This window comes from Pomacea canaliculata, linkage group LG2 (genome assembly GCF_003073045.1).
Source record: "Pomacea canaliculata isolate SZHN2017 linkage group LG2, ASM307304v1, whole genome shotgun sequence".
Classification (NCBI taxonomy): Eukaryota; Metazoa; Mollusca; class Gastropoda; order Architaenioglossa; family Ampullariidae; genus Pomacea; species Pomacea canaliculata.
Genome location: NC_037591.1, coordinates 34,328,200 through 34,348,589, shown reverse-complemented (window position 1 = coordinate 34,348,589; position 20,390 = coordinate 34,328,200). Strand labels below are relative to the sequence as shown.

The window sequence follows — 20,390 nt, the reverse complement described above, 5'->3', positions numbered from 1 at the left end:
CACTCATTGTGCCATCCTTACATCTTATCTACCTGACCACTCCCTCCCTGCAGGTGAATCTGTTCACCATCCCTTTTACCCACATCATAACATCTCCTTCCTTTGTCACACCTTTGCAGATGAAAACCCCACCCCGCAAATGGGAATTTTTTTTCCTACCCTACCTTCCTGTCTTTTGTTGTTTTGTCATTCATTCAATATTTGCTGTTGCTCTCTATGTCTTTTTTCACTTAGTGCCCCAGACGGCCAGTAACAAATTGTGTGTGTTAGTGGCGTAGGAACCGAGGTGGAAGGCAAAAAAGATACCGAGGGTGCAAGAATGTGAACATCGTTCACTGTCAGCATGGAGTTTGCCTCTCCCCCAACCCCCCTCAAAAAAAAAATAAAAAAAAAAAATAAATAAAACGAGGATCTTTCACGCCACGGTGTGTGTGTGTGTGTTGGTGTGTACGCGTACGTAAATGTAGAGACTTTCGTAAGGCCTCCAGAGGTTGTGGTGATAAAAACGTTTGTGTTGCAGTTTACTTGTCTATGTTTCGGTTGTGATCCCTCACACCTCATCATTGTGATAAAACTGTGCATTGCACCACAAACATGTAAATGTCCTTAACCGATCGCAATAACAATTCTGTCAGTAACACCTCCGTGAGTGAGTCAGTCAGTCAGTGAGTGAGTCCTTCATCTATCCCCCTCGTACACCAGATGCTAGTTACTCAGGTTTGCTGTCCCTAGGAAATGCAATGGTTGCCAATAAAGTCACGGCTGCCGCAAAATTAAAAAAATGGCCCAGCATCAATCCCGTGGGTCAATACAACTAATTGTCCCCCGATAAGTGTGTGTATGTATACTCGCCACATATCTATACTGCAGCAGCCATCTTTTCTGCAACAGGAGTCTATGGCTTTGAGAATAATTGTGAGTCTGATAGCTTAAGCTATCTGCATTTATCTCAATATCTCGTGAAGGACATTTGCTAAAACAAAAGTGGCACTGGTTGTTGCTGTTGTCTGCTGAATGTAAGTATCACTCAAAGATAATTTAGAAATATTGCTGAATGTTATCTTCCTTGCTATTTTTCTTCTTGAGGAGTGGGGAACGTCCGGACCGCAAAATCATTTGGTCTGGTCAGGCCAAGGCAGCCGCAGGTGGAACTCGAAATATAATAAATGTAGGAGAATAATGGAAATATAAATTTGTATTAAGTGAATCATGATAATAACGTGAATGTTGAGGGACTAACAAGGAACTTCCATTACGGGACAGACAGGTGACATACATTGTGGGAAAGATTCGTGTGCTTCTGGTCGACTGCGGTGACTCAGGACTCTGGAAGAATGGGAAAGGGCTGTGGCAGACATATTTCGTGTTGTCGAAAATTAACCTATGCAGCATTGGCTGATGTAAAAGCAGCTGCCAATTTGTTTATCAATAAATATATTTATTTAACTTTCATGTCTCCAGTATCCCCATTTCTTTCCTTGAGAGGAAACATAGCTTAAATCAAAGTCCAGCCAAGTATATTCAGTGCTAATGACATGGCGGGAATAAACTGAATAAACTGATTAACATCATCTGGTGAGATTTTCCCATGCTGCTGTTTACAGCCTGGACTGTCAACAATTCAGTCGTATTTCTCACGCGGTCAACCATCCATTCGTTTCCATTTTTGTTCGCATGTGTTTCTCACCACAAGTCTGTTTCCATTGCCAATCAACCCCACCCTATAACACATCTTTTCAACAATGTCACCCAATGAAGAATATTCTCACGTGGGGACTGACCCAGTGCTTTTCGGCTCTCCGTGAGAGAAAGCGTGTCGTTTGATTTCTGGGAGAGAAATCGAACCGTGAAAGGGGGAAAGAGTAATCTCGCACGTTCTTCCCAGGCGGGTAGGTGTCAGCACTCGCAGACATACTCGTCTCACCCGATCTGCTTGATGGAACAAGTTGGAAACTAAAGTCACGCCCCCAGCGTAGCTTCACGTAGACTGACGTAGCTTGAAGTAGACTGACGTAGCTTGAAGTAGAGCAGAGATTGCAAGTTGCTGCCACTGCCTCGATCTGGCTCCAGCTGATTACAGGAGCCACCCGGTTTTAAAGGTAACTGTTGTCATTGTTACAGGTCTCCATTCATTTTTTGGGTTTCTTTGGGGGGCTCATATACGGTGTACTTTTTTTATTGCACAACTTGTTTTGTTGTCTGACAAGGTATTGCGAACAGAAGTTGCTAGTCATCGGTTGCAATGTCAATCTCACCAACCCCAAGTCCACAGTGCAGTACAACGAATACTGCAAAATCACACAAATGATAAATGACCCAATTATTAATGTTTCAGTATTTTTTCTTCAGACACCATTGGTAGATGCTCATTCGCTCCTCCTCCTCCTCCTCCTCAACTGTCTGCTTGATGTGACCGCCAGGTGCTCGTATCATCACCACGTTGCCTTGGTAACCCGTGCATCTAACCCCTAAGGCGGGCTTCGGCAGATGTGGACACGGGGGCACCCAGTCACGTAAAAGGAACATTAAGGGGGTGTTTCCTCGCAGCGGGAGGTGGCTGACGGGGGATATTTTAGGCATCTTTCAACTCCCTCTAGTGACAAGTGGATCATGGGATAGATAGCCTAGCAATGCACAATGCAATGAACCCGATGGGGGTGCTCCCCCAAAACTTTGTCAAGGCTCTGCTGTTCTTTTCCCAGCTCCGCTTGAACAGTTCGTTTTATCTGATTTTTCTCTACCTCCCACCCCTATTCAAGTACTCCTTCGACTGTTGATCCTATTCATTCCTTCGTCGGTCGTCATGGTTTTTTCCCTTTGACAAACATTGCTTAATAGCTCCACAGCGCACCTAGTCATGCATGTGACGGGTGAGGTTAAGTGGGTACAGCTATGCAGACACCCCTGTTCAAAGCACTGCACCCGCGTATATAACTTTCCCGTGGCGTCGATGCAGGTAGCCACAGAGAGAACTGAAAAGGCGAACGAGAATCACAAAGTGACATCAAAGTCGATGATAGAGTTACTTCAAAAATCTTCACAGCACTTTCATCGGTAAGAAAGTTTTTTTTTAACATTTTTTTTGCCGTGGCCCAGAAGGTTAACGAGGACATAAAAGATAGACGAGCTTCAACACTATGAATATTGAAAGTAAAGGAAACTATTTCTATTATTTTTCAGTTTTATGGCCTTGAATAACGGAGTAAAAAAACACAATCCTGATGTTATACAAGCAATAGATTACAAGGTAAGCAACTATATACAGAAAGGTATTCTGCGTAGAGCAGTCAATAGTTATTGAATACAATCTGTTTAAAGTACATGAGACTGTTATGTCTGGTTGATGTACCTAAGATTCTGGTACACGAAATGTTATTTCTGTTGTCACTGGTAACTTTGTGGAATCGAAAGCTGAACAGCATAAGCCTACAAAGGCACGCACGCACGTATGCATGCACATAGAGAAAGAGAAAACAAGAGATAAGTCAGTGATACAGAGATAGGGGTGTGGATGGATTTCCCAGCGGACTGTCTTGCGGCCATAAAACAGATGCGGGGTCTGCTGGGTGATTTCCGGCGACAGAATGTCTATGCTTTGTACTTAGCTTTACCAAATGATTAAGAAAATACTTTCCCTTCTACTTTATATTGTTTGCAGTCTGTGATACAACTTGTTTTTTTTTATTTATTTTTTTTTTTGATGCGTCGTCGACATCATTTGAAACCGAATTTATTTAGATTAATTTTCTTTATCTTAGCTCAGAGGAAGGATGGAGGATAGTATAATCATTTTAAAACCTGGGGTCATTCGATGGAAGATGCCCTCTGTGACGTTTTGATGGCTTGATTGCTACACCCTCGAGTGTGGGATAGTTTCCTTCTCATTACCTGAGGGCAGTAACATTTCACCCTGGGGGAGTACTTTAAGTCCGAACTGTGGGCATCCATCTGGTTTCCATGGTTTCTAGGAGGGTTTGATTTGTAATTTTCTAATTCTGCTGTGATTTGGGATGTCTCGCCTTTCACGTACATGGTCCATACATTCCGCTGGTAGAGTGCAGGCTGTCGGCCTTGTGGATGCTACAGACTTCAGGATCTCGCTTTATGTATAGTTTCGATGAAGGTCGGATCTTCCAAAGTTGCCATGTTTTCATGAATTCTTGCTTGCAACTTTGCGGATGTCAATATTAAATTTTGAAAAATTGAGTTGGGTATACAATTTTATGCCAAATTCTTTTCATTTTTTCATCCGGGCTTTGAACCGGCAATAGGAAGACTACTGTATCAAGCGACTTTTCCATAAACTTTTATACGACCTCTGTAAAATGTTTACTATATTTCACTGCTTTTGAAGGGTTAAGTGATGTCAAAATTTTGCTTTTCTGATTCATAATTTATGTTGTTGTTTTGTCGCCATGGTGGCTCACTTCGGTGTCATCTTCGCTATTTTGGAGACCATCGTTTCAAAGTTGTTTGTGCGCTTGTGCTGGTTGGCGAAGACGTCCTGCTGTTGGTGGAAGAAAACCGAATCAAAGCTAAAACTTTAGGCAAGTGAGTATAATATCAGGTACACAAATTGCGCAGTTACATACGGAAACTTGAGGAGAGAATTGCTTCTCAAATTTCAGAGTACTGAAGGGGGTTACACAGAAAGATTTCGGGCGGTGCGTCCCGAAGCCGATGTGTCAATAACGACATACCTGGATCGATTAGGTTGCCTGGCAGATGGCTGGATTTCCCTTTCTAGTATTCCGAAAGACTTTGAAAATCTGAGGGAATGTCAAGGACCAGTCCGTGCCTCCATGTTTTTAGTTTAGTTTAACCCCTTCGCTGTTTGTGAGCTGCAAGGGTAAATAACACGTAATGGAGAATGAGTGAGAATGTCAACGGGAAAAGGGAGATCACTCTAGCAAACAAAGATAGAAGAAGCAGACGGCATCGACGGACATAGAAGTAGAAGGACGTTGTGTGTGAGTTAAGAGGAGAAGCGTAGATGCCAGCGCTTAAGAAGTAATTTCTTTCCTAGCCAAGGTTTGTTTCGTGTACGTGCAAACTGTGTTGGAGCCCTTCTGAAGCAGGATTAGATCTAGAGATCTAGACGATTCCTCGATCGCCTTCGGTGAAATAACCAGCAGTGTGTGGGCTCGGTGCACCACTGACTTCGTGTAATTTTAATTGAGTAATTTTACTGTTGTCATTACTGGGTAATTTTATTTCTAAATTTATACTTGGTTTAGAAAATGTGTGTCTAGTTTGAAATACACAGCAGTTCAATTTTATGTCTAGACTGATTAATAATATTTATCCGTCAAATGTATGTCTAGATTTAACTACTAGTCAAACCACAGGAGTTGCAGTGAGCTATAGCAGTGGTTCTCAAAGTGTGGTCCGCGGACCAGTAGTAGTCCGTGGGCATAAGCCAGGTGGTCCGCGGCTGACAGTCGTCATGTGTCAGCAAAGTGATGTTTAAACTGATGCATTCCTCGCATTAACATTTTAATTACAAAGAACGAGGTAGGTAGTTTTATGTCAACTTATTACTATACTGCTGTCACAAAAGGACATTTAGTTTTGAATTGTAATGAAACAAATGCGGCAATTTAAATTTGAAATTCATAGTACAGAGTGATTTTTAGGCCTTGGTGGTCCGCCATATTTTTTACTTAAGTAAAGTGGTCCGCCATATTTTTTACTTAAGTAAAGTGGTCCGCGGTCCGAAATACTTTGAGAACCACTGAGCTATAGTACGAGCCTTGCGCAAGGCTTTCCGAGGATGTCGCAAGGTTCGCAAAGGACCGGACGGTGTTCTATTCCGGATAAGGACTTGCCTGCCCTGACCTCTTTCCACATGATGTAGCTAATCAGAATGCTGAAATAGGCTAGGCTTCCTTTTACCTCCTAATTACAACACCAAAATGGCGTAAGAGAAAATGTTTTCAAGTGTTAGCTTTTTAGGAAAACGACCAATGTAGTTTTGATCAAGCCCAAGTTTCGTTTATCTTTTATGCTGATTCTACTTCTTCAAGTAGCAGCTGCCCCAAGCACTTTTTCTTCAAGGTTGCTATATTTCTTATACCCATAACACTTTGCTTGGATGTTAAATCTCCTCGGTTGCCATGCCAGTAGCGAGTGGCCTTTGTTACATTAGAGAAGATGAGTGAAAGTCTTTGAGATAATAATTTTTAGTGTTATATCAACCTTTATCAACCTCCTGTAAATCTCTCATTACCTTAATTACAATCATTGAACAGGAGAAAGAATAAAACCCGATGTCACATGACAAGAGCAGTGGAAAAATATTAATGGTTGAATTCCTTAATGATCCCCTACTATTCATTTCATCATGGTATTTTCAAGCTGGCTTTCATGTTTGCCTAGAAAGAGCTCAGGCCACTTTAACCCGATGTCAAACAACTGACAGAAAGGAAAGAATAGAGTAGCCTTCCTTGTTCCTATTCAGTTCATACACTTGAAATGCATTGAATATGTGTCAGTAAGGATTGGCTTGGTATTCACGCACCCGCTATCACTGACATCTAGAAAATAGCAGCATTATGCGCTTGACAAGTCTTGAGTACAAACAACTTTATTCCGCAGGTACCTGTTGAATGCCGTGACCTTAGCTGTCTGGTATTGTATCCCTCTCTCCTGAAACAACTCCGGGGTCTCTAAGGAGTTTTGTTGTTGCCAGGATGTTCAAACACTTAAAAAGTCAAATATTGGTTTTATGTAGGGGGTACACACGGAGATCTTCATACCTACTCAATCTTTTCATAGTCTCTCCCTGTGCCAATAATTGAAACTAAGTGGTCGACGGTTCTCGTGTGCAGTACAAGTGCCCTTGTGATGTAGAAAGAGCTCGTTGAAGAATTCCGTCTGAATCATATCAGTTACTTCAGTTACATCGTGTAGACTGGGCGCATTGAACACTGGTATGCGTGTATGTGCATAGTGCGTGCGTGCGTACGTGTGTGTGTGTGAGCGTGCGCTTACAGATCGAGATCGAGAGAGAGAAAAGAAAAGAACTTCGTAATGAAAGCTTAATCTAAGACCACCAGTCTTTACTCCAAAGGTCGACTAGTAAAATAACAATAAAATATTCATACAGAAACTACAAAGAATAGAACATCTGAATACAATATTCATACTGGACTTGTTTATATCCATATATTTCATACATTATTTTCCTCCACGTTTGGTTGATAATGGATTTGTTGTCTCACTTTGAATACATGACAAAGAACATGATTAACGACTTCGTAACATCAGGTTGGGTGCATTTCGTTACGGAACGGGTAGTGCTAGTAGGTGGGTACGAGTATAATATTAAAAGATAGCTAGCTAGATATACGGATAGATGTATAGCCAGGTACGTAGCTAAATAGACAGATTAGATAGATAGATGCCTGAAACAGTATTGTTGCTCATGACCATAATTATTGTGGACAACCTACATATTGGGATTAACTGATTTCTTTGTAACGGTTACACCGTTTGCTTGCCGTTCACATGTCTAACGAACGTGTGGTTGTCTGGAGCCTGGATGTGTTTACCTGGGCCAGCGCACCTGTGGTCGATGAAACCTACACAGGTGTGAGCTAATATGAGTTCCTCTTGACAACTCGTTTCGCCAAGGTTATCGTATTGAATTTTTGATCGAAATTATTTTTTGTCACGGAGGAGCACGGTGTGTTATACATTCAACTGTACACGTGCTACAGGCGCGTGCAAATGAGTGCGACCCTTATATATAGATATATGAGAAAGAGAATGAGAGTGTGTGCGTATGTATATGTGTGAATTTTGTGTGAGTGTTCAATAATGCTTGCGATTCCCACGAGAAATATCTAAGAGCTACATTTTCCCCTCATTTTCAGAAAAGCGCAGAAGGACGATGAGTCTCTTTACCGATCCAGAAATTTCCATTCCTGCTCCCTACCCATACTCCTATAATCCGCCAGCCTCTGATTCTGACTCCACTGATTCTGAAGAAGGTGAGCTGACCTGTCTCCAAAAATGTACAAATTAGAAAACAGCATTAACTGAGGAAAATTATATTATGATTTATTTCTAACAAGCTGTTTTTAAAAAAAAATTTCCTGATGAAAGCAAACACTTACCTCTGAACCCAGTGGGACGGTTGGCAGATTGCCTTGTTAGTGCATTTTCTCAGAAATGACTGCGTGTATTCTTCCATGTAAAAAGATTTTCTTTGGTTTAATTTTGTTAGTTTGGACGTGAATTAATTTAATACTTCCGTTTGTGCCTACCTCCTGTTTCTTGCACTTCTTACTCTTTTTTGATTATTTGATTTAATGTGCTGATGATTTTAAGTTTTATTAAAAAATTCTTTGCTCGATACTTTTATAGTTTATGATGTTACGAGATTTTTTTCTAGTTTCTTTTCTTTTTTTCAGTTTCCTTGATTCGCATGGTAGCATAACTTTTCATTTTTTTAATTTCACCAATGGTAACTACACGCCAGATTTAATTTCCATGATCTTTCAATGACTTTTTCTTGATTTTTCCCCCCTGTGATTTTTGTTACTCTTTTTTACTGGAGCTGGTCGATTCGGCCATTTACCAATTCGATCAAGTCAGTTCGACCACGGACGAATCAATTCGATTCGATGACAGCCAAAAGTCAATATAGAGAAAGCCAATAGTCACGTAGGACCACGTTTTGAGTCGATTTGGCCACATATGAGAAAGGTAGAGGATTTTAGTCGAGTTTAACATCTCATTATATATGTATAAAACACACACAACTTCGTTTAATCTTTAAACCAGAAACGTGTCTGAGTCGAATTATATTCCTTGTCGAATGGATCGAAAGTGTGGTCGAATCGGCAACTCATAACATTATTGCCTTGTTAAGTTGAAGATTTTTTTTGTTGCGTTTTCCACTTAAAAAAAATGTTTTGTTGATGACCCGTAATTTCGCTTGACCTGGCAAGGTCGACATGGAAGGCGATGCATGAAGAGGGCGCTGGGGTGCAAGCTTACACTATTCCCAACTCTTAGGTTTTGTCGGCGACACATGTGGTTGTCCAGTAAGTTTTTTGTTTGTTTTGTTTTCTGATTTATTTCTGTCAGCTGTTTACTAGTTTTATTTTATCACATTTCAGTGCCACATGAATTCTATAGTTGCACTTCCCTGCATGTGTTTTATTTCTCGTGTGTGTGTGTGTTATTACGAGCATGCGAATGTGTAGCATGTAAATAATTCTGTCACAGCAAGTCACTTGCATTGCAGTCAAGGAGTCCAAACCTTCTCTTAATCTGTCCGGCATACTGTAATATTCGAGAAGTATATTTACTTGTTAAGTTCTTTAGATGTCCACCCAACATTAGCGACATTTGACATTTAATTACAGAAACACAAGATAATTATAAATTTTATTCACATCATTGTTTAAAATCTTCCAAGTACCACGGACCATCTATAGGACTTCTATCGTATAATTCTGGTTCAATTGTTGTATAAATCGATGATCAGATATTGATATAATATTTTAGAATGTGATACTGCATGATGTTAGGATAAATTTGTAAATTTTTAAAAATGTTTATTAAACCGTCCCTCACTATCTGCCCTTCCTTTTGATGAAATCGGCTGCTGGCCCAATGCATTTTTTTCTTTATTCAGTCTGTCCTTGTATTTCTCACTCTGCTGTTAACTATTCCTGTACATAGGCATCTCGCATATAAAGGCAAGCCTGTTATGGCAGGGCATGTCGTCCCACTGTAGGTTAGTTAAGTACACGTGACCACACATCGCTTTCTTTCCATTCGGCTCTCCAGGGGCCCAGTCGGTGAAGTTGAGGACCATACCCGATTGCCAGAAAAACGTTTTGGGCTGCTCATTTGAGTTGCGAAGTCCAATGTAGAAACTTGCGGACAAAGAAGCAAGTTCAAGTACTTAGACACCGAGAAACACAGTTATTCACATATGAACATTATTATGAGACAGAGGAACAGAAAATTCACTACAGTTACAGACGAAGGACAACTAAAAATACGTTTGTGGGAACACTTTGATATTATTGCGAGGAACATAACATGTTAGCAAGGGCGGCTTGGCATTGATGCGTTTCTATGCGACTTGAGGTTGTTTGCCATGCATCGTACTCGACTGCACGATACACTTCCAGCACAAAGGTAAGTAAAGTGTTCAGCATTTTATGTGCTGGCGATCAGTTTAGATCACAAAGAATTGAAAACAACTTTAAGATAAGCTGAGTTTATGTATAGTTTTTCTTTTTAACAAAGGAAAAATGGTTAGAAGATGAAGATCAAGAAGAAGAAGATGTTGATGATGATGATGACTATAACGACGACGATGATGATGCAAAACACCAACAACAATAAACTCCGCAAATCAAATACAACAACATAAAAAGCAACAAAAAGATACAAAAGAGAATCAAAATATAGCCTGAACGAAACAAAACAACAAAAGAAAGACATACACACACACACACAATGCAAAGTAGAATCTGACTTACTCGTTAGTGCCTTGTTGCCTAGCAACAGCTTTGACGAATTCATTTTCCTCCTTGTTCCTTATTTCGACCAGCCGCGCTCCCTCGCCATTGCAATGCTTATCAGCATCGTCCCAGCGCTTGGACAACTTGTGGAGCTTATAGCAGGCCGCCATGAACTCCTGCCACGAGGGGAGACAACCATGCGCAGAGTTGTTGTTGTTGTCGTTCGTTTGAATGCTGTTGGGCTTCTCGCAGATGTAGGGAAGCTTGGAGGAGCAGGACTCCTCGTACCACGCACCATCCCCGCCGAGGGATGCACAGCTGTTAGCAGAGGTCGTACTGGGCTGATAGAGGCTCCAATGTCTGAAAAGAGAGAGAGAGGCCCCATCATGGCAGTCGTCCTCTACAGATTCTATTCACCATCTTGTCCTATCACAGCTATACTTCCTGTGCTGTCCTACTCATTCTTTTCCTTCTTTGTTTCCTGCTCCTTCAAATCGATTCTTCTTCTGTTCTTCCTCTTATCACTAATCACTGAACCACTGCTTCAAAGGAAAGTAAGGTTTCGGTTCAGGTGAATTCAAAATGCGAATGTTTTCTATCAAACGCAAGAAAAGAACATCGTTTTGAAACAGTATAAAGATGGTGTCACTTCAATATGTGTTGAGCTGTATACTTGAGTATGCCAAACATAACTTTTCTTTTTCTAGGGTGGGGTCGGACGAGAGCCTGACATTAATACTCAAAAGTTAATAAAAAAATCTCTTTACCACTCGAAACACATCTTGCCAAAATAATATCTACGTCATTGTTACTGATTACGAAATGTATACGGAACGCGCGCAAACAAACACACACACAGTGCCTGAAATGGCGGCGGCTATGAGCATTAGGTACGTCACCTGTAGTTGGAGTTCATTCCGTTGTCCCACGTGTAAACCTTGCCATGATTATCGTCCTTGAGTCCAATAAACAGATTGCGCCGGGAGAGGCCGTTGGTCCTGGCAAGCTTGGTGACGAAGTCATTCTCTGCGTCCGACGAGATGCTGACGAGGTGATCCCCTCGCCGGTTGCAATCTTTGCTCGCCGTGTCATAGTCGGCTTCCTGGCTGATTACTTTGTAGCAGTTGTTCTCAAATAAGGCTGCGCCATCCTTGCAGGGCCCGCAGGACTCGACCTCGACACTGATGCCAAGATTAGTGGCATACTTTGTCTTGCCGTCCAGCTCGAGTTTGCTGATGCATTGGAAGTCAGCCGTGTCGGAACACTTAGCCCGGAAGAACGTGACGGTCATCTCCGCGGTGTAGATCTTCCAGGAACCGGTCTCTCTGTATTGCTCTTGGCCATTCACGACCAAAGATATCTTGTGGTGAGGAAACGCGTGTACCTTCTGGGTCGTAAGGTTGTATGTGGCCACATTTTCTGTTTTGTCTGAAACCCTCCGATACAGCTCCAAGTTTAGGACCTTTATTCTCGACAACAAGGCCTGCAGTGCGTTCCCGGAGGCAACCTTGAACGCCGAAGTGGGCTCGCTGTAGTGGCTGGTGGTACTCTCATGCTGTGACTGGACACTGCTGTAGCTACTTTCTTCTTGTTTTTCTACTTCTTCTTCTTCTTCGTCGTCGTCGTCGTCGCCGGAGAACGAGGACGACGAGTAGACTGAATTTGTCCAATCGTCCTCTCGGGTGTCCCGTTTCTTTCGCTCGGTGCTCATCTCGGCTGTGAACAAAATACACCCGATGGTGAAATCGCCTCCTTTGTTCGCCACATCGCTTGTGGAGTTTATTTTTACTCTTGTTATTATCTTGTTATCATACAGGGCACTGGGAGCCGACATCAGGCCGAAGAATAGCATTGCGGGAAGAAAGAAAGTCGCCATCAACAGGACTGGTACATGAATAGCACAGCCTCCAGAAACACTTCAGCTTTTCGGCAAGACGAGCTTTGCCCCAGGAAGACAACTGCACACTAACGTTTTCTTTCTAGAACGTTTTACCTTCCTGTTATCTCGCTCTTGGCAACAAACGTCCTGACACGTCAGACCTGACGTGAGCTGATAGCAGCTTAAGTCATTGCTCTGTCTTAGGAACTAGATGATAGATAATGAGAGGATAATAGGCAAATCGCCAGGCACCGTAATAAGACGACTTTGGGAAGTTCGAGTCTGAACAAAAACAAGATTCACTGTTCATAGTGTATTTTGATCTTAACAGTGGTGGATAGCTTTGTGGTTAGTGAACTGGCTTCTGATTATGTAGGCGTGATAGTGTGTTCGAGACCTCTGTGTGTAATTTCCCCAAGTCGACACAACTGTCAAATAAGAAGAGAAGGGTACTGCCCTTGCTAAAAGCTAACCAACCCCCAGATGTTTGTTTTCACTTCCCACAACCGTAAAGTCATGAGACTATCTACTGCACCAAGCTTATGAACACAACCACTTGCCACCCGATAATACTACACGTACTTTCTTTTGCATCGTAGGTGAGCGCGTGGGAATCTTCTGTGTTCTTTTAGCATCGAATTACCACCAAAATAAAATTTGCACAAGACCCTGCTTATACACAGAGCAGTAAACATAAGAAAACTGCTGTTTTGGTATATCAAGGTTACAGGAAGATACTGAAATAGAAAGAATTTACACGCATGCTCCTAAACATCTCTCTCTCCCACACAAAATATAAATAATTTATACGCATGCTCCTAAACAACAACAACAACACACACAGGTCTGAAATCTTACTCTTTCTTGCGCAGAAGTGCCCCGCGCGAGATGTTGTCCAAAGCCACGGACCGTGACGACCATGAAGTGCTGCACCACCATGGCGGCCTTGTTGCTGCTGACCTTGACACTCATCGCCTACGCTACCAACCGTGACCTGACGCTGAGCGTGGCGGGAGCGTTGTCGCGGCCATTTCCGGCAGCACCGCCAACGGAAGGGTCATTCGGCCTTTTGGGAGAGCAGGCAAATTTTTAATTTTAAACTTTGACTGGCCGAGAAACACGCGAAGAGTAGGGCTTTATTATTTTTCAGTAAAAGGGACAATCAACAGGGTTGGTTACATTAATGTATTCTGGTCGTGATAGTTCTGCACTGAGACTGAATAATTATGTTATCAAAAGAAAGAGAAATGGACGCGATAAAAAGAAAGAAAGAAAGATAAAAACAAAGAAGACGAAGAGAAGAACACAAGAATTATATTAAAGTCAGAATAGGGATAGTGAAACTGGAACCAGTGCAGATATAACATGGAGTAAAGGAACATCCACTGGTAGGTGGAACATTACAAGCAAGCGGCAAAGTGAAAAAAATCAGCTAGAAGGTACTGGTGTGACAGGCGTGGGTCGTATGACCAGGATTTGATGAAACAACATCTAACCAAGGCCACAAACTTTGGTACAATGGGGAGGATGCAGAACACAAGCATGGCGTAGGCTTCTTCAGACATAGGGACGGAGTAGGAGCCGTCGTCAGATGTATACCAGTATCGAGCAGACTAATCATCTTTTGTATCTCTGTCAGGCCGCCTCACAATCTTGCCTATGTCCAAGTATATGTTCCGACTGCCAAAGACAACGAAGTGAGGGAGTATTAATTACACAAGGTTGTAAAGGCTGTACCGAAAACGGGCCTCTTCTTTGTACTCTGTGACAGGAATAAAAAGGTCGTCCCAGACGCCTACCAGCAATTGGCAGGAACCGTGGGTAAATCTGGCTTTGGCGAAACCAACCACAAAGACCTCAGACCTCAGAGACCTCAGACGGGTTTGAGCAGAGCCATCGAATCCCAGAGCTTTACATCCCAACAAATTTTCAAGAAGAGCAGTACGGAACTCACAGGATGGTCGGTATCCAAATCGTCTTCGTCCCGTTGCCCAAACGATTCAAATCCATCATCACCAAGGCCAATAAGAGGGAACATAGATGGAGTACCATGACCTTAACGAGCTTGAAGTTGAAGCAAAGGGCTACCAAGTACTTAAGACCCTCAATAAGACAGCTCAACACCAAGATCTTAGTCATCCAAGACAGATGTGGCCTCCTCACAGAAAACATTGCATACAATACATATGGACTGGATATTGAAAAGACAAGATGTTAAAATACTTTAAAGCAACCAGACTAGAACCAGTGAACCTGCAGACCTATGTCCTTTTGTTGAAGAGATTGAAAGATCGGTATGCAGATAGGAAATTCACCTCGCGTTGACAACCTCAGAGCTGAACTGCTCAAGCAAAGAACAGATGAAACAAGGGCCCTCACTACTCTGTGTCATAGTCTGGAAACACAAAGAATGGCAAAAAAGAATGGACGTGATCATTAATCTTACCAGTTTCTAAAATTTAGGACATGGCAAAAGGTGCCAGAGCTAACGAACAGCAATACTAATCGTCCATTAAAGCAAAGTCATGTGGAAGGTATTACAGAAACGTTTCAGCACCACCGCTTAGGAACTGCTAGCAGAAAACCAGGCTGGACTTTAAGAAGATTTATGACAGAGTCTGGCACAAGAATCTATAGCATATGATGGTGAAATTTAACATCAAAGAGGATCTCGCTCAAGTCATCGAAGTGTAGTATATGAGCTCAACAAGCGCAGTACTGGTGATGGCCCAGTGGGAGCATATCCACATCAGGATCGGGACAACAATACTGGCAATGGCTAGCCTGGACAGTGTTTGGTATAGCTATATAATCAGGTTTACTGTAAAGTACAAATTGTGCAAATCCCTTGCAATAACGATCCTGCTTTACATATGGACTCTTCTAAGGAGAGGAAAATCCAGTCATTCGAGAACAAGTGCCTAAGGACCTTTCCTTGGGTTTCTTACAGGGAATATGAAGCCAATGATTTTGTATTATGCAAAGTCGCCCAGCTTATAGGACACCAGAAGCCCCTAACCTCTACAACCATGCACTGGCTATGTGACCCAGCTCCATACCCTTTCGACGACTATTTTTCAAGAGTTCCTTGGATAGATGTCGATGAAAAACTGGTTTACAAATGTGTAGACTGGTCATCCCCTTCAGGACCTGCTCAACATCGCCCACAACACGCCTGAGTTGAGGGCCTTGTCGGCTGCCACGTACATCCATGTACTCTTCCCGGGACCAGTCAAGGGACGAATGAATGAATTGTGACACACTTTGGTAGAGTAAGTTTAATGACTTGTCCAATAGCTTTGTGTCCGTTGTCATATAACTTCATAATAGAACAACTGTCATTTTGATTCTCATAGTCTTCAAAAAGTCTTTTTTTTTTGCTTTATTTGACATTAGAATGAGCGCCAAACTTTTTTCTAAACATTGTGAATCATGATTCCTAGATTGACAGCGCGATTGCCCTATCCTCCAACCCAGACAAAGAAAGCACAGAGGATAAAAATAGACTACAAGAGGCTGTTGCAGATAGCAAAACCATGGACGCGGACTTCAAGGGCCAGACGAAGATCAGCCTCGTCCACTACGTCTGGTGCGGGTTACGGCTTTTCGACTTCCGGAACTATCTGGCTATACGTAGTGCGCTGCAGGCTGTTCGGCCTGAGAAGGTTGTTGTCCACTATGACTACCTGCCCATGCAGGACCCCGAGTCATATTACACCTGGCTGGACCTCCTGCAGGAACAGTACCCCAACGTGATGCTGCTAAAGGTGGACAAGACGAGTCAGCGAGAGTGCAGAGCTAGCGGACCCACCCGCTTTCTTCTGATCTTGGACATCCTGCAGCGCTACGGCGGTATGTACCTTCCGGATGACGCCATTTTCTTGCGGATCCCGCAGCGCCATCTGGAAAAAGACTTCGTCTCGGGAGTGGCCTCCTGCTCCTTGACCTACTTCGCGGAGGGCGCGATTGTGGTCACAGTGCAAAATGTCAGTCTGCCTCAGAAGGACAAGCAGCTTCTGCGCAGGATCAGCCAGTGTCAAGCTAAGGAGGACGATCTTCGCCCTTGCATCACGGACGCCCGCTTCCTGGAGCTGCCGTCCTCCCAGCCATCCTGCGTGCGCCTGCATTCCGTGACCTTTCCTAAGGACATCTGGTACTCTTACGACCGCCTGTCCAACCTCAGCAAGAATGTAGCCTACGGTACGTCCTACGTGATGCCCAGGCGCAGTCCATACGCCGATGATCGTACGCCTCGCATCGCACACTACCTGTGCACTGATGACTGCCGGCTGTCCTTCAGTGTTTATTTAAGTGTTCTCAGGTAGGACAGACCGAACGATGGCCTTTTAACTGGATCCATCACGGGTATCATTAGCTTGGTCATCATCATTTGTTTCTTTGCTATGATTGGTTGTTGGGCACCAGACGTTTTATCACACACTTTAGCTACCTTTTGTCTGTTTTTATCATGTAGGAAATTCAGTAATGTGACATTTGTTTTCCTTTCGACAAAGGAGAGACCACAAAACTTTATTGCAGTTTGTCTTGAAAATTTATAAAGTCTAAAATAGTCTGAATTGTTTAAGCTGACTTCTGGTTGATATAATGACATCACCAAGTCATGTTGAATTCGTAACATTCTGGTTTGTTTCACTTTGAGTATCAATCTATCGGACAGTGGACTAAACTGACCTCAGTATTGAACAGAATGAATAACAGACTACCGTCTGCATGTTTAAAAATATATGCTTGAAGGGGAATGGGGCCGGTTAGACTGCTCGTCACCAATATTGATGTCAGAGGGTTGTTAGCTTAGGGTTCGTCCTGGACAAGATTTAAAATTTTAGCTCTCATCGTGGGTTCATTTTGCAAAGAATCTCTCTCGCATGAGTGTGATATTCAATTATAAAAGCCTTGTGATACTTGTGACCTTATGTGACTATTTGACCACCAGATCACTCATTTAAACAATCTATCTGTGCTGTTGTACCTCTTATTGCAGAACAATGTCTGTACTGTTATCCTAGCACCATGTGTCCTATAAATTATTATGACTCTTATACCATATACACTGTATTAGTCCTCTTCGTATCTAAGGTATCGACTAGAAACCTGACCTTTGTTAGCAGCAAGTGTTGCCGTGTTGTTTCACGACCGTTTCTGGTCCTTTAGTTCTCTTTGACCTTCGCCACGTTGCCTCTGGTTTCATTCTGCACACATGGCCTAGCTGTTTTGTACACTCACACAGCGCCATGTATACTATGTAGTGGTAGATATGTACTGCTGTACACTCACACAGCGCCATGTATACTATGTAGTGGTAGATATTACTGCTGTACACTCACACAGCGCCATGTATACTATGTAGTGTAGATATTACTGCTGTACACTCACACGGCGCCATGTATACTATGTAGTGTAGATATTACTGCTGTACACTCACACGGCGCCATGTATACTATGTAGTGGTAGATATTACTGCTGTACACTCACACGGCGCCATGTATACTATGTAGTGGTAGATATTACTGCTGTACACTCACACGGCGCCATGTATACTATGTAGTGGTAGATATTACTGCTGTACACTCACACGGCGCCATGTATACTATGTAGTGGTAGATATTACTGCTGTACACTCACACAGCGCCATGTATACTATGTAGTGTAGATATTACTGCTGTACACTCACACGGCGCCATGTATACTGTGTAGTGGTAGCTATGTACTATTGCACACTCATGCAGACCCATGTATCGAATTGTACACACCAACAGTGCTCTGCATGTTGGGGAACTGGATCGCGCAGTGATTCATGGGCCGGTGCAGCCATCTGGACCTTGGTGGCAACGACTTCAGCAAGATGTCGGGAGCAGAGTCTTGTACCTGAACAGGTGAGCTCAATTTGAGAGAGGTAGAAGGATTTCCCTGCTGCATAATATGCTCATACTCTAATATTTTTAAAAAATCACCTCTTTTTATTAATTATTTTATTCTGTAGAGAGTTCCCCCTCTCAAGAGACCCAAGTCTGGAAATGACCAACCAAATGCGTCGTTACATCATGCGCACAGAAATACTGGTGCATTATGGCGGCATCTTCAGCGATGGTCACGTGTTTTGGACGCAGCGGCTTCCGGATGAATTGCTTGAGTACGAAGCAGTGGCGTCCCCTGACTGGCATGCGCACGGCAGCTGGCCAGAGTCCATCAACCACGCCCTCCTCGTTGCGCGTGGGGGAGCTCTGTACTTGCAAAGACTCCTGGACGTAAGTGTTTATTGTTCTATGAAGTAATACGTAAACATTTCTCTGTGACAGTTTACGGTCCAGGATTTTTTCTGTGCCTTTAGTAATTACCTTTTGTCTATGACATAGCCTGATAACATGACACACATATTATGCTTTATTTTTAAGGGGGGGGGGGACGAATTCACACTATTTGGGTGGGAATCTGGGGAATATAGGGAGGGGATGGGAGGGGAAAGGAGGGGATTAGCTAGGGGAGGTGTGTAAGGAAGGTCGCTGCTCCGTGACGCCGCTGGTGTTTAATGTTGCTGGTGCTGGATTGTGAGAAGGAGACTACCTATTTCTTTTCTTCCACAACAGGTGTACTATGACAACAGCAACACACAGTCTCCTTGGTTCCCTGACCACTATCTGTCTTACAGACTACTGGAGGTGGATCCCACTCTTTTGTATCTCTATCCGCGGTTACAGGTATGAGTAAGTGAGTGAGTGAAAGGGGTGGCGAGCAGAAAAACGGACAGACGAGGTACATATGACTGAAGAGTACAGGACAGTATCTTCATTTAATGCGGGGAAATAAATGTGACATCACTTGTACCTTACACGAGAGCAAAGATGCTCTCCGATTCTCTTTATAACATAGCGTTGACTCCATTGATATGGTTTTACAGTGGAATCACACAATTTCTAGACAGATGTCAAAGGTTTCAGTGTATGGGTGATTAGCTGGAAAAATTGCAGATGGTATCAGGCAGCCTTTTAAATTTACAGATTGTCCCTGCTGTATTTTGAATTTTTTTGTTTGTTTTGTAAGTGCAAAATACGGACATCTGAAAAAAAGTTGAAAAATTTTCCTTAGATGAGAGATCGAATGCAGAAGAAAAGAAAATGGAGTAGGCCCAGCACGTGGTTGAGTAATTGTAACAGTCTGAAAACATGCCATGGAAAAGTGGATCGAGAGTAGTGACAAGACAAAACACTAACACTTTCAATAAGAAAATGAAAAAAGATGTTGCAAATAGAGAATGAAATCACGGACTCAGCTTCTGGGTGGACGATACTATCATTGAGCACATCCAGCTTTGTGCCAGTTTGCGCGTGCGTGCTAATGAAAATAAGGGCCCTACGTTTTTCTTCTCATTCCACATGTCAAGTGTTTTATAGTTTTGAAAGTTTTAAAAACTTGTTGGCTCTCGTGATCAAAGAAGAACGCAAAGGCGGCTTGTATATCATTCTTCAAATTACAAATAACATCCCTTGAAATTTTAAAAGACTAATTCTTTTGAATCCACCGAATATTTCGATTTAAAAAATGTGTCATTAGAGACAGATACATCCTTGGCTTTCTCTATCATTTTCAGGTAAAATGTTTGAACCACAACTGCCACCCGGTGTGGGAAGAGGGCTATCGGTCGACTTTCCTGCAGAACAGGCCGGGTCAGCAGTTCGACTGGCAGAAGGACACGTTGACCGTCTACTGGCTGGACTCCTTTCCGGATCTGGAGGTGGATCAGGTCAGGTTCAGCACTGGCCTCATCGTGGACATCGCCAGGTTTATCCTGAGGGCCGCAAATGTGGGGATTGACTTTCTGTGATATGTTGCTGTGTTCTCAATGCATCATCATCATCATCATCATCATCATCATCATCAGCAGCAGCAGCAGCAGCAGCAGCAGCAGCAGCAGCAGCAGCAGCAGCAGCGTCATCATCATCATCGCCGCTGTCGTCGTCGTCAAATTCGACGCATACTTCGGTACACGTTCATTGCTGGACAGT

At 42.9% G+C, this 20,390-nt stretch overlaps 2 protein-coding genes across 5 annotated transcripts; one reads left to right on the top strand and one right to left on the bottom strand.

Moving 5' to 3' along the window:
• The first annotated feature begins 854 nt into the window (after positions 1-854).
• Positions 855-20,268, top strand: LOC112557220. 4 transcript variants are annotated; one of them, XM_025226950.1, is made up of 10 exons: positions 2,815-3,054; positions 3,181-3,247; positions 7,878-7,994; positions 8,958-9,053; positions 13,242-13,450; positions 15,813-16,690; positions 18,147-18,263; positions 18,371-18,635; positions 18,975-19,085; positions 19,976-20,268. In XM_025226950.1, exons 3-10 carry the CDS (start codon positions 7,895-7,897, stop codon positions 20,207-20,209), a joined length of 2,010 nt encoding a protein of 669 aa, XP_025082735.1. In that variant the 5' UTR covers positions 2,815-3,054; positions 3,181-3,247; positions 7,878-7,894; the 3' UTR covers positions 20,210-20,268. The 4 variants fall into 4 exon arrangements, with proteins under 4 accessions (XP_025082734.1, XP_025082737.1, XP_025082735.1 ...); XM_025226949.1 differs by lacking the exons at positions 2,815-3,054; positions 3,181-3,247 and adding an exon at positions 855-1,016; XM_025226951.1 differs by lacking the exon at positions 3,181-3,247.
• LOC112557222 (C-type mannose receptor 2-like) lies at positions 9,381-12,407 on the bottom strand. Its single transcript, XM_025226953.1, has 3 exons — positions 11,390-12,407; positions 10,509-10,850; positions 9,381-9,893 (listed from the first exon to the last, which is right to left on the bottom strand). Exons 1-3 carry the CDS (start codon positions 12,364-12,366, stop codon positions 9,677-9,679), a joined length of 1,536 nt encoding a protein of 511 aa, XP_025082738.1. The 5' UTR covers positions 12,367-12,407; the 3' UTR covers positions 9,381-9,676.
• Positions 20,269-20,390: the final 122 nt, after the last annotated feature.

Bases quoted from the DNA above. Each gene is read 5' to 3' on its own strand.
- LOC112557220 (XM_025226949.1), top strand. From the start codon at position 7,895: ATGAGTCTCTTTACCGATCCAGAAATTTCCATTCCTGCTCCCTACCCA. The intron at 7,995-8,957 runs GTGAGCTGACCT...TGACCTGGCAAG, and splicing joins CTCCACTGATTCTGAAGAAG to GTCGACATGGAAGGCGATGC. The intron at 18,264-18,370 runs GTGAGCTCAATT...TTTATTCTGTAG, and splicing joins AGAGTCTTGTACCTGAACAG to AGAGTTCCCCCTCTCAAGAG.
- LOC112557222 (XM_025226953.1), bottom strand. From the start codon at position 12,366: ATGGCGACTTTCTTTCTTCCCGCAATGCTATTCTTCGGCCTGATGTCG. The intron at 10,851-11,389 runs GTGACGTACCTA...CTCTCTTTTCAG, and splicing joins GGAATGAACTCCAACTACAG to ACATTGGAGCCTCTATCAGC. The intron at 9,894-10,508 runs GTAAGTCAGATT...TTTGTCCGCAAG, and splicing joins AGGCAACAAGGCACTAACGA to TTTCTACATTGGACTTCGCA.